This window comes from Drosophila elegans, unplaced genomic scaffold (assembly GCF_018152505.1).
Source record: "Drosophila elegans isolate 14027-0461.03 unplaced genomic scaffold, ASM1815250v1 contig_149, whole genome shotgun sequence".
Classification (NCBI taxonomy): Eukaryota; Metazoa; Arthropoda; class Insecta; order Diptera; family Drosophilidae; genus Drosophila; species Drosophila elegans.
Window position 1 is genome coordinate 8,197,449 of NW_024545513.1, and position 13,539 is coordinate 8,210,987.

Below are 13,539 nucleotides of genomic sequence, written 5' to 3' on the forward strand. Positions count from 1 at the left end.
AGTTCAGCTGATTCTTTATCAGCCTTAAGTGCCCGGGATCCATCTACCCCAGCCCCACTGATTATGTATGCCATTTGTTGTGTGCGAGTATGGGCAAATAGCAGGACTAAAAGTAACTTCATGGCCACGGAAGTCCTTTCCCATATATGTACACTAAATGCAACCCTTGTCAATCACAGGATAAGAAATCATTTGCGACACCATAGACGATCGGAAGATAAGTCTATTATGTTTTATGTGTGAGTTAATTAAAGTTTTCAGTGCCTTGTCATTTATTGGTAATTAAATATACCAATTAAATAGGGCTGTTGACAATAAATTAATGTATTGATATTTTTAAGAGAAATCTATACACTTATCTATAAAGTCTGGGAAACATAATAAATAATCTCAAAAAAATATATATATCATTTTAATATTTTTTAAAACAGAAAAGACCGTTTATATAATATTTAAAAAATACTACATATTTTACAATTTAATCTGTTTAACATATATATTTCTCTCTCTTTAATTCAGATTATTAAATTCAAGCCATAAATTTGATTGAACAGCTATCTAGACACAATAAAATTGGGTTTATTTCGAGAAGACATTTGGATTATATGTGTTTATCATGAGCTGTAAAAGAATAATCCCATAATAAGCCGATAAATATCTCATGGAAACGAATCATTTGATTAGACAGAGAAATCCACCACAAAAGTCACCTTGCCTTAATAAACTTTTGTTTGTTTCAAGAAGAGATTAGAGTGCTCACTTCAGGCCAAGACTTAGTTCACACCTTCCCTTCCACCCACCCAAAAATCTCTTGGCTGAAAGATGTCAATTGTTGCAGGGTATCAGTCACTTCGACTCATCCTGCCACCACATAACGCTTCGCTGGCGAAATGAGAGATTTGCGAAGAGATTTACGCGCTACACCGAAATGAACTTTTGTGTGTAAATTTATGTGCACTTGCTGGGCTGGAGCTTATGAAATGGAAGGAGGAGGAGGAGCCCCAGCTCGAGCTAAGTAACTAACGCCATTAGCCGCTTAGTTTTTGGCTTATTGGCCCTCAGGACAACCGCCAGCCCCCAAAAACATTCGGAGCTATCTCTATCTCTATCTCTATCTCTAGCTATCTAGGGATTTTTATTGCTGCATTCCTCGGAACAACGTCAAAACATCACAGAAATCATCGCTTTAGTCGGCTTTTCTTGCGCCGAAGGCGGATTGGTGTTTCTCCAGACAGGATGTGGATGTGGTTGGGTCCAGCATTGATTTTTGCAGGTAAAATCAGGGACAAAAGCGGAGATTTGAGGCAGAGATTAAGTGCGGAATGTGCCCGTAAATAGAAATAAAACGCTGCACTTTACTCTGCGCAGGAATGCGGAATAGCTTACCAAACAAAAAAAAATGTAGTCCACTTTTCATCTATTTGTACACCCATTCGCCCGCCGAAAGGCAAACTCCCACCGAAATGTGATTACATTTGGCACATGAATATTCAATGGAATCGTATGGCATTATTCTCCGGCAAATAAAAGTTAAAATTGTTCTTGTTTTGCCCCCAAAATAAACTGAAAGTCAATGGGCCTTAAAATGTAGGCTTTTATGGCTGCCGACCATAAAGTTTATTCTATGCACCTGATGAGCAAGAAATTGGATGAATATATATATATGATCTATATAATCCCTCTCTCCACTTCTTATTTATTAATTAAAGCCAGCCTAAAGATGATTTGCTAGACGAGTGGGCGGCTCTATAAATACGTCTTGGCCAGGTCAGAATGCGAATGTATGTTGGCCACAAATACCTATATACAGAGTCGCAAAGGCAAATAAGCGGCCAATAAAAATATTATTAATACGCCAACGAAAACACACACACACACACATAAGCACTGTCTTTTTGCACAGAGAAAAACGGCTTATAATTATTATTTTACTTTGATACCACTTAACAGAATTGAACGTTTAAACGCATTAACGATGCTCCCCATCATTATACCAATGAGATATAATTTATTTTTCTCTGTGTGTCCTCCTTATCGCCGTTGTTGTTGTAGCACCATCACCATCATTCAGGCTGATGGAAACGGAATTGGAAATGGCCTGGGAAATGGGGCAAAGGCGAAGGGAAATTAGCAGCAGCGCACATCAGCCATCAAGAGCAGTTGGGTGTGTTTTAGCCATAAATTTATTAACTTAGTGTCACATTTATAGCCACTCTGCCACTCTGCCAACCGCCAACACCGCAAATAGCCGCATCAACAAGAACAACGATGGATTCATTGGTAAATGACGTCTTTAAAGTCTTTTTTTCAACAATCGTTGACCAAATTCTAATTGATGAGCCATTTGTATAGGAATTCCAACGGCGCAAAAAAAAAAACAAAATTTAGTGGGTCCTTAAATTGCTGAAATAGAATCAATGAACACCGAAATAGGCATTGTGTGTTTTCATTTGGGCAGCAAACATATTTGATAATTTAGAGTAGCTGAATATGTCACTCGGAAATTTAATTAAGGCTAATTAATCATTCAAGCATTATTGAGTAATACAATTTTGGCATAATCAATAATAAGATGTGTATTAAGTAATTGAAATCAAAGTAGAATAAAACATTAAATGCGTATTAATTTTGGCGCAGTCCTTTCAGTTTCAATAGTTCATAACTTAAAATTAATAATTTCAAATCATACAAAGCAAAACCATACTGAAACGTATTTCAATAAATTTAGAACAAGTAATGTGTAATTTTCTTCATTAAATCTGAAAAGCATAAAAACTTTAAGTCGAATCTAAAAAATTAATTCGTTATAAATATTTCAGTCAAGAATGGCGCAGGACTCTCCTATTTTGAATTGATTCAAACTTAAAATTCATATTTAATATTAAACAGTATAAAAGAATATTAAAACGTATTTAGTAAAATATTGATCAAAGAGTTAATTATTTCTTAAATAAACATTAAATCTGAAAAGCACAAAAACTTCAAGACGAATTGAAATTTGTATTAAATATTAGCTCGTTTTGACATAAATATGTCTGTTAGTAATATTTCACTTAAGAATATTTAATGACTTTAAAAATTACTAAGTTCACCATTTTTTTAAAACGACTCTAAGCACTTTTGATATCGTAGGTTGGTTCAAATATTAAAGTAAAAATTTGATTTTATATATCCTCCTTGGGTTAATATAAAAATCTGAGTTTATTTTTCACTGAGGATTCTTTCGAAGTGGCTTCCTTTCTCAGGCATTTCTCTACGGATATATCCTAACACAGGTACTTAAGATAATTCCGAAATCCAGGGACCACAATGCCATTTCTTGGCTCATTAGTCAACGTGGCTTTGCCGTACCGCCCTTATTGGCGACTGGAATCGGTTGTCCGGGGGCCATGCACCTGTTGTGTGGTCCGTGGGCGCTTAAGTTGGCTCTGTTCGATCGGATCAGGAGTCGTTATCGCCCCCCGCCGCCCAACAGATGTGCCGCCGGAATCAATTTCCCACCGTCATTTGTACATTGTAGTGGGTGGGTGCGATAAACAACAGTTACTAACCAACAGATAAGCACACACACACACACACAAACACACACAGAGATTGAGATCGACTTACATTTACGATTGCAACTGTCGGTGGAATTGGCCTTTTGGGTCAGGCCGCCGTAAACATGGAGTGCACTCAAAAAAAAAACAAACAAAAAAAGTTAATAAATAAGCACGACGCGAAACCGGACTTTTTGGGGAGCTGTTCGGAAATCGTTCAAAATTTAACGGATTCGAGACTGTCTATGGTATGTGTGTCCAAAATATGTCCATATGTGTTCTTATATGGATCCACCTCCACCTTTTGAGCAGGCTAACCGACAGCTTCGCAGTCTCGCGACCAACTGAAGCCCGAGGAGTCCTGGCAGCGGCATTTAAGCAGGTCCCACATCGCCGCCCCAGGAGTGTGGCCTTGGGGGGGGATGGGGGGATGGTGGGTTGGGCGGGGGGGATTGAATATTGAGGTTGCTGTTCGCTCGGTCAGTGGGTGTTTGGGTGGCGTGGTGGTCGCAGTAAGCCGGCAGCACTTTGTAAAGGTTTCCAACAGCTGTTTTGGGGAAAGCTCAGTAAGCAGCTTTCTCTCAGCTTTTTCCGTTCGACAGCTGGCAATGCTCCAAACAACAAGCTTTTCTGCGCTCTCATCTGTTTACGTACGAGCGTGGGAGGCGCAGACAGCGATAGTTTGACAGTTGCCCCCAAAAACCAGGGATGCCATAAACCACAGACGAATTGGGGATAGAAGCTAAAGTACCCCTTAGTTAAATATATTACATTTTTAAGAAGGGTTTGTTATAAGTTTGTTTGCTTTATGAAAATGGAAATTTATCGGATTGGAAATCCCCTATCTTGGACCAAAATTTGCTGCAAGTCGAAATACCCCTGAAATTGCGAAACACTCAGAACGAATATCCGTTCAAACTAAATTTATTGCAGATCAAATGACTCTTCGCCCATCGCCCATCGTCCATCGTCCATCACACCCGGTTGGTCGGCCACACAATGCCCTCGATATAGTCGAGGAAGGACGTGACCCGCGTGTAGAGGCCCGGTGTCTTGGTGGCGCAGCCGAAGCCCGAGGATATGACGGCCAGGATCGAGTAGACGCCGTCCACCTCGTTCGTCTCCAGGATGAGCGGACCACCGGAGTCGCCCTGGCAAGCGTCCTTCTGCTGCTTCTTGTCCGCCGCACACAGCAGCGAGTCGATCACGCCCTGCTTCAAGGCCCTCATGGCACTCGGCTGCTCCCCGAAGGACGCGTTGCACTTCTCCACGGACACCAGGTCCAGACTGGCCCGCAACAGGATCTTCGACCTGGCGCGATCTGTGAAAAATAGTATTGTGTGATCCATTAATTACTAAATGCAAAGGTTATCCTCTACACTGATACTAGAAATGCAATAGTACAAATAAACATCTAGCTATTGAAATCCAAGTATGTATATTGCATATTTAAATGATATAAAAACCATTAATATTAAATACATTGCATACTAAACTGAATGAATTCGAATATTTAAAAAAATGTGGAAAACATGGGATCTAAATGGGTCCCATTTATAACATTATATTTAGATTTATATGCATATTTGTAGTAATAATAAATATCTGGCAATGAAATTCCAAATTTGTATATTGCATATTTAAATAAAATAAAAACTCATCATAATATAAAATTAATTAAATATATTTAATATATTTTGCATGATTTTATATTTAAATATTTGATTTAATGCGAAAAATATTGGTTTTAAAATGTGTCTTTTAGATTTTATTTGCATTACATTTAAATTTAATACGGTTTCACTAATAGAAAAAATAGAATATCAAAAATAAATATCTTGCTATTGAAATACAAATTTCCTATTGTTCATATGTTTGATATTAAAAATACTTAAAAACCGCAATCGATGAAATGCTTTGATTTTCAAAGTTTAATCAGTGTACCATTGGCAGAGTTAATTCATCACTTACTTGTCACATTCATAACACCCCAACCGGCCACGAATATTTTCGAGTCCAAGGGCGGATTCTCTGGATCCGTGTAGAGGCAGGCGGGTCGGATGTTGTCCGACTCAATGGCATCCTCGGCCAGCTCCAGAATGGCAATATCGTTGTACTTGCTGCTGCTCGAATAGTTCGGATGAATGTGGATATCAATCTGTTGGTAAAAAGAGGATTAAGCTGAGAACTGGGAACATCTTCGATCCTTTAAACACCCACCACATTGATGTCCTGGAAGCCAGCGGCGGGATTCTCAATGGCCACCGCACCCAAGCGGACGAAGGTCGGCGTCGTGCTGTCACTATTCACGCAATGGGCGGCGGTCAGGACGAAGCGACTGGCGATGAGCGATCCGCCACAGCGGAAGTCCACTGCTCCGAAGGTGGTGTATGCGATGGCCGCCATGTGAGGGTAGACCCCAGGATCCACGGGCAGACCGCCCAGGATGTGAACCGTTATCGGCCTCTCTCCGGACCGGATCTTTGTACAGGCTGAAACAAGATATATTGTATAATTTAAGATATAAGTTGCATTTAATGGACCAAAACACTATACTCAAAGTAAAATGTATTGACAGTATGGATTTATTACTAAAAAATATAAAGTCTGTATTTATTTTATTTAAGTTTCAATTGTTCCTTCTGTGGTGTTTTTTATAGTAAATGTTTTAATTGTAATAGTTTCTGAATTATTAAGTTTATACGCATCTTATGTTTTTATAAAGTTCTTCATAATCAATAGTTTCTAATGTAATAATAATATTTTCTCGCAATAAGAACTTTCATTATAAAAAAAAACAATAAGTTTGAACTATTTTCAAAATTAAATTTATAAATTTATTAAAATGTATTATATTATTTTTAATATTAAAAAAAATCGTGTATTTCACGACTTTTAAAAATTACTTTAATCGAAAAGCGTATAAAAAAACTGAAACCACAGAAAGTTCTAAAGAAATCTGTTTCGGATTAAAATCGTCACTGCTGAAGAATTCGCGGTCCCATTAAGGATCTGTTTAACAATCTTGTCTAAGAAATAGACCCACCTGCCACCGCTGGTCGCTCCTTGTCCGGCACATTGACCCTGGTGCTGGGCGTCGTCGTCGACGGACTGCGTGGGACAGAGAAAGAGAAAAAAGGAGGAGCGGTTAGTGGGGTTTGCCAGCGATGGATTCCGCCTGAGACAGAGACTGCATGCGGCTCCCTGGCTGAGGCCAACTGATGTCCATGCCGAAAGTAAGCTCAGACAAACCGCGACTCGGCTGGGCCAAAGTCCAGATCATTGCTGGGCTCCTTCCAGGGTTCCGGTTGGGTCACCTCCTCCTTGGACTCCTTCGGCTCCTTGGGTTCTTTGGTATCCCTGTCCTGGCCCCGAAATCGAAATGGCTCGAAGGGATCCATCACTTTGGTGGGCATGGGCGTGGGTGGTGGAGGCGATGTTGCTGGATGTGGCACTTCCCTTGCCGGCTCTATCTGCATTCCCTGCTGACGCAGTCGATCGTTGACCAAGTGTATGAGATTGCTATTGTTGGGACTGGGACTGGGATTCTTGGGCTTGTTGGGTCGCGAACGGGGCGTGGTCAGTGGTCGGTTTACTATCCGTGGCTCGCGATTTTCCCACCCCCATTGCGGCTCCATCCAAGATCTCTGCGTGGTTGTTGTGGGTGAAGTCTTTGGAGGAGCTATGCCCCAAGCGCCTACATTCTGGATGGGCATCTTCATGGCCTCGTGGGTAGGTCTACCCAAGAACTCTTTGGTGGGTCTACTCATGGACTCATGGGTGGGTCTATTCAAGGACTCCTGAGTGGGTCTTCTCACAGAGTCTTGGCTTGAGGGCAATTTGAGGGACTCGTGGGTTCGCTGCGGCTTGAAAGTGGTTGTGCTGAGCAGCTTGTTGAAGTCGAAGAAGTTCTGGTTTTCGTCCAGTTGAGATTCCCGTTTCTTTGTTCTTTCGGTGGTTGTTGAGGGCAATGGTAATGGTTCTGGTTGTGGCTGTGGTTCCGGTTCCACTTGTGGTTGTGGTTGAGTTTGAGGTAACCTGCTGCGCTCGGAGCTCGTGGCAAGGACTTGCACATCGGAAGCTCGGCTGTGGGTGGTGAAAGGGGTTAGTCTGGCGGGGATCGCCGGAAAGCGGCTGGGCATGCAACATCGGCGGGCACAAAGCGCAGGCGGGACACACAAAGGCACACAAGGACACAGACAGGGGGCAAGCGGGACGAGAACACGAGAACACGAGAACACGAGACACTCGGCTTACTCAGTGGGGCAGCAGGCGGCGATGGGGCAGCAGATGATCTCCTCGCGTGCCCCGAATCCGCAACTCGGCACCTGGCTGGTGGACAGGGCGCCCTGCCTGAGGTATCCCTCGATGTTGTTGCAGGCTGAGGAGGCCCGGCAAATGCCCGGAATGTCAGCCTTCACCTGGCATGGATCACCCTCTGCAACGAGAAGATCGAGGCTGATGGATTTGGTGCACAGTGCCACAGGGCCACCATCCATACATACCATCCGCAACTGTTAGCTGCACCAAAGTGGCGATCGTCAGGAGACGCAGTGGAAAGTACCTGCTCGCCGAGACCATCTTCAGTCAGCTGAAATTCCCAAGAGACATTAGTGAATCCATATTAGCCTTATCGTCCCGAATCGAACTGGAAAAACATTTCTGTTGCAGCTGCAGGGAAAGCCCTCAAAAAAAAGTACGGAATCTGTTTCTTTCATCGACTCGCTCGCCTTTCAGCTGATTAAACTGAACCTGCTGCCATTGACCCACTTAAGATTTGTATAATGGGTAAACAAATGTGTTCTATACACTTGGTAGAACTCGCTCCAGACCCTAACCGTTTTTAAATGTCTATCTCTTGATGGTAAGCCAGCGGAAAGTTATTGTTGACTGATTACGAGAATTTCACCAGGTGAGATCAAATGATTCACCCGGGGGCCTGCCGTCTATCTGTGTTTCGCTGCGATTTTACAACCGGCTAAAGACGTCTGTGTCGTCCGATATCGAAACTCTTTCGGTAATTTAAAGTTGACTTGTCACTGATAAGAAAGGAACACCTAACAATTAGGGTTTTTAATTGACAGGTTCTTAATCTGTCTGGAACTCTGCTTAGGTGTTTTTTTATAGCACATAAAACCTAAAACAAGCTGCTCAACAATCAATGCAAAATTTAATGACATCACTTTACAAAGTATAGATTTCCAAATAACAAAACATTGTAAAAGGTAAATCATTGATAATTAGCTTCCGGCCATCTGGCGTAGTTTTCCCTTTGTAAACATGACAAAAACTGAAGTGGAGCATGCGAAATGAGTAGCCCCACCCACTGTTCACAATCCACAAACCGCCTTATCGAACGCACCTTTGACACGACCTTTTTTCGGTCTTTGATAAGGAAATATACGTATCCGTATACGTATCGATGATTTGTATTGAGTGCGTCGAGAGCACTTTGAATGCGGTGGCAATCAGGCACAAAACAACACAGCACAACACAGCTCAACAAAATAAAATAATATCAAATAAAGCAAAAGTACCGAGCGAATCACAAATAAAAAATAAAAAAAAAAACACCGCTAAAAAGCACACCAGCAGAGCCACTAAAGCTGAAAACCGGTGGCTATCGCTGGGCGAAAACAAAACAAAAACACGAATGGGCTGGCTTTCGGTGGCTGCCTGTTTCTGACCGCTCAGCAACGCTTCGCCCAAGCAACTGAAGCTGAGCTTGGACTTGGACTGGAGCTGGAACGGCGGACAAGAAGCGCCGGACCCGCACCGGCTGCTGATAGCACCCAGAGCCGCTCCTCTCCCGCTGGACGGCGAACCGGTTTTCCCATCCAGCACTTTCAGCACTTTCAGCTCTGCCAGCACTTGGCAGATTCGCGGAATGGCAGAACGATCCACAGCGCACAGAGGCCAGCACACAACACACAAAGCACAAAGGCGGCCTGTAATTAGCATTACCAAGCAAAAAAAAAAAAATAATTTCAAACAAATAAGAAGAGAATTATTAAGTAGAAATTGCTTAACAAAGGATGCAAAAAACAAAAATTCTGATGAAGCTCAATCAATGAAAACTTACAACGCAAAATAAGAAATTAAAAAAAAATGTCATTGGCGGTTGTACAAATGTTCGATGCCTCTATGTCTTAAACAAATTATTATCTAAGAACTTAAAATTGGAAATGGAAATAATGGCTAATGCTTATATTTATTAACATTACTTGATTTGATCAAAGTAATAAAAAGACATCTTATTTAGGGGTTTCAAGAAACCCTAAAACACCCAACTTTAAAAATTAATTTAAAAATCTTTGAGAAAATGTTCTCATGAACATGTTCTTTGTAAACTTACAAAAAACAAAATAAAACTGATTACGTAAATGCTAAAATGAGTATACTTTATTTGTAATGGCTTGATTTGAAATCTACGCATCACAGTTGTGGGTAAGCCAGTTTTAGGGTAAGGCTTAATAAGGTCCATGTGATGGTTTCAAAAATCTCAGGTAAGGTTTACATAAGTCGAGAAGGTCAGACCGAATTGCCCGGCCAGACCGTTTCCTCAATAAAGTCCAGATAGGAGAATACACGCGTGTAGAGACCCGGTGTTACGGTGGCGCATCCGAATCCCGACGATATGACGCCCATGATCGTGTAGACGCCGTCCCGGTTACCGAGCTCCTGGATGAGCGGACCACCGGAGTCGCCCTGACAGGCGTCCGCCTTCTGTTCGTGGTCAATGGCGCACAGGAGCGACTCATCCACGCCGTGCTTCAACGCTCGAACGGATCCGGGCTGCTCCGCATAGGATACGTTGCACTGATCCAGGCTGACCATATCCAGTTTCGCCCGCAACAGGATCTTCGAACGCGCCCGAGCTGTGGATTATGTAAGTTGTTATTAATATTATTATTTTTAAAACCTTAAAAAATAAAGACTTTTAATTTAATATTTCTAAAAATTAATAACAAATAAAAAATGTTTCAAAAAAACATTAAATACTTCGATAAATAATAAAATAATAAATAAAAAATAATTATAATTTGGTAAAAATTCGCAATTATGTTTTGAATTTTATTGAATTACTCAAAAATAATTAATATTATTTTTAAAATTGACCAAAAACACTCTTGTTTGAATGTCAATTTCAAGTGAATTATTAATTAGCAATCCCCGATTTCAATGATGTAAGATGCCTTTACTCACTGGTCACATTGAGAACCCCCCAGCCGGCGACGAACAACTTGGTCTGCGGCGGTGAATCGTCGGGATCGGTGTGAAGGCAAGCGGGCCGGACGCTGTTCGTTTCGACTGCATCATGTGCCAGTTCCAGAACCGCGATATCATTGTACTTGCCGCTCACATACGACGGATGGATCGTTACGTTCCGCTAAAGAAATGCCACTCGACAATTAGGAGCTTAACAGAAGACGTGGAATGTTGTGCGGCTTACCACATTGATATCCTGATAGTTTTTGTCCGGTTTTTCAATATTAACCGCTCCCAAACGGACAAAAGCCGGCGGATCGTCTATGTTGCTCACACAGTGGGCGGCGGTGAGGACAAATCGCTTGGCGATGAGTGATCCACCGCACCGGAACTCGGAGTTGATGGTGTACGCGATGGCCGCCATGTGCGGATATACACCAGCGTCAACGGGATAGCCGCCGACAATGTGGATGACCAGTCGGTTGCTGCTATCGATTTTTTTCCGAATTTCCTTACAGGCTGTGTGCAGAGGAGAGAATTGAAGTGAAAAACCCTTGAGAAGAAAAACCACCTGTTCTTGATCCCCACCTGCCACCGATGGACGGTCCGTAGTTCCCCTAAACACATCAACACGGACCTCTGGATTGATCGCCCTGGTCGCGGAAGAGCTACCTAAAGTAGTACCCAAAGTAGTACTAAAAAGGGCAGTGAATTAGTGTAATGTTCACTTGAAACCCATTCTGGAATTACCCATTTTGTCTATACGGCTTGGTGGGACAGCAGACGATCTCCTCCCATGGGCCGAGTCCGCAGGAGGGCACATCGTTGAGATTTAGCACTCCCGACTTGATATAGCCATCGATCAGGGGCTCACAGTCGTTGGAGGCGCGGCAGGTTCCGGGCATGGTATCCGTAACATTGCACGCCTGACCCACTGTAAAAAAGGTTTAGGACTGCAATGGCTTTGGTTTTTAAACGATTTCCGTACTTACATATGACAGTTGCATAGATGGAGGAGCAGCTAATTAGCAAAAGGGTGGCGCAAAAAAGTATACCTCCTCTGTCGAATGTCATCATTGTCGTCTTAATGAGCTGTTTTAAATGAATATTGATTGATTTTCTAATCTGATTAATCAAAGATTTCCAAATAACAAAACATTGTAAAAGGTAAATCATTGATAATCAGCTTCCGGCCATCTGGCGTAGTTTTCCCTTTGTAAACACGACAAACTAACTAAAGTGGAGCATGCGATATGAGTAGCCCCACCCACTGTTCACAATCCACAATCCGCCTTATCGAACGCACCTTTGACAAAAACCTTTTTTCGGTCTTTGATAAGGAAATATACGTATACGTATGTGTATATCTATGATTTGTATTGAGTGCGTCGAGAGCACTTTGAATGCGGTGGCAATCAGGCACAAAACAACACAGCACAACACAGCTCAACAAAATAAAATAATATCAAATAAAGCAAAAGTACCGAGCGAATCACAAATAAAAAATAAAAAAAAAACACCGCTAAAAAGCACACCAGCAGAGCTGGGCGAAAACAAAACAAAAACACGAATGGGCTGGCCTTTGGAGGCTGGCTGGTTCTGACCGCTCAGCAACGCATCGCTCAAGCAACTGGAGCTGAGCTTGGACTTGGACTGAAGCTGGATGCAGCTGATAGCACCCAGAGCCTCTCCTATCCCGCTAAGCGGCGAACCGGTTCTCCCATCCAGTACTTCCCGCACTTCCAGCACTTGGAAATATCGCAGAACACAGCACACAACAAACGAAGCACAAAGGCAGCCTGTAATTAGCAGAATACCATGTGGGCTAAAAAAAAAAAAAATAAAACATAATGTTATAAGTTACATCAAAACCCTAATGAACCAAAAAAAAAAAAAGCTTGGCAGATGAAATTCGTAAAGAACCTCAATCAATGTAAGCTTACAATAAGCTTACAAGCTCGGTGCAAAGAAGAGTAACTCCTCTGTCAAAAGTCGTCAGAATCATCTTAATGAGCGCATATCAAACAAATACAATAGATTTTATAACTGATAACTCCAAAAAAAAAACATAAAATTTGAATTTATAATAGATTATTGCCATTGACCGACCGACTTATGATAAAATTGATGCTATAATTTTAAAACGCACTTCAGTCAGTTTTGGTTAGTAAAAAAGCCAAGTAAGTGGGAAAACTTCAAGGCTATATTTCTGAAGATATTATTTCACCATTTTACGGAAAACCGAAAACGGAAAACATGGACAGGTTGGATCGGTTGATTCACTTTTTTTGGCGCCTGTAATCTCTTTTCTGTCACTCACTTTTAGGGGTATTTATAGCTGATATCGGAAAACCTCCTGAACTATTTGATGCGGGGATTTGTTTCCGATAAGGGCAGCACGCAATAAATTTTGTTCCTAAATTCAATGACTAAAAGCGATTGAATTGTAATTTTTAATCCTCCGCCTCTTTAGTTATGATTATGATAATAAAATGTTTAGTTTTACTTGGGTAGTGTTAATTTGTTTTTATTGACACGACCTTTTTCCAATCTCTGATAAGGCAATTCGTAGATGTATCGACGTTATTAGAACGCTATTGCATAGCAATCAGAAACAAAAACAAAAATAAAAAATAAAAAAATAAAAATAAGCTAAACACGAGGAACACAACAAATTCAAAGTGCACACGAGTTGAGCAAACACAGCTGAAAGCCGGTGGCAATGACGAAGTGAATCGAATCTGAACGTTACGTTATATGGCAGAAATCGAGAGACGAATGGACCGATTCT

At 41.6% G+C, this 13,539-nt stretch overlaps 3 protein-coding genes across 7 annotated transcripts in view; all 3 read right to left on the reverse strand.

Moving 5' to 3' along the window:
* Nucleotides 1-4,131, reverse strand: part of LOC108136591 — a 40,743-nt gene extending 36,612 nt beyond the window's left edge. The window contains exon 1 of the mRNA XM_017257904.2: nucleotides 3,610-4,131. The gene's annotated coding sequence lies outside the window, so the exon portion shown is untranslated. The remainder of the gene's footprint in view (nucleotides 1-3,609) is intronic.
* A 316-nt stretch (nucleotides 4,132-4,447) lies between these two features.
* On the reverse strand, nucleotides 4,448-9,281 carry LOC108136541 (serine protease Hayan). 2 transcript variants are annotated; one of them, XM_017257833.2, is made up of 8 exons: nucleotides 8,902-9,281; nucleotides 8,045-8,130; nucleotides 7,797-7,977; nucleotides 6,792-7,625; nucleotides 6,586-6,650; nucleotides 5,760-6,031; nucleotides 5,511-5,697; nucleotides 4,448-4,860 (listed from the first exon to the last, which is right to left on the reverse strand). In XM_017257833.2, exons 2-8 carry the CDS (start codon nucleotides 8,118-8,120, stop codon nucleotides 4,514-4,516), a joined length of 1,962 nt encoding a protein of 653 aa, XP_017113322.1. In that variant the 5' UTR covers nucleotides 8,121-8,130; nucleotides 8,902-9,281; the 3' UTR covers nucleotides 4,448-4,513. The 2 variants fall into 2 exon arrangements, with proteins under 2 accessions (XP_017113322.1, XP_017113323.1); XM_017257834.2 differs by lacking the exon at nucleotides 6,792-7,625 and having other exon boundaries at nucleotides 8,902-9,272.
* A 638-nt stretch (nucleotides 9,282-9,919) lies between these two features.
* LOC108136542 (serine protease persephone-like) lies at nucleotides 9,920-13,519 on the reverse strand. Of its 4 annotated transcripts, none has more exons than XM_017257839.2 (7): nucleotides 13,501-13,519; nucleotides 11,741-11,840; nucleotides 11,499-11,682; nucleotides 11,337-11,443; nucleotides 10,993-11,267; nucleotides 10,746-10,929; nucleotides 9,920-10,417 (listed from the first exon to the last, which is right to left on the reverse strand). In XM_017257839.2, the coding sequence occupies exons 2-7, from the start codon at nucleotides 11,823-11,825 to the stop codon at nucleotides 10,071-10,073; spliced, it is 1,182 nt and encodes a 393-aa protein (XP_017113328.1). In that variant the 5' UTR covers nucleotides 11,826-11,840; nucleotides 13,501-13,519; the 3' UTR covers nucleotides 9,920-10,070. The 4 variants fall into 4 exon arrangements, with proteins under 4 accessions (XP_017113328.1, XP_017113327.1, XP_017113324.1 ...); XM_017257838.2 differs by lacking the exon at nucleotides 13,501-13,519 and adding an exon at nucleotides 13,069-13,201; XM_017257835.2 differs by lacking the exon at nucleotides 13,501-13,519 and adding an exon at nucleotides 12,233-12,390.
* Between the last annotated feature and the right edge of the window lie 20 nt (nucleotides 13,520-13,539).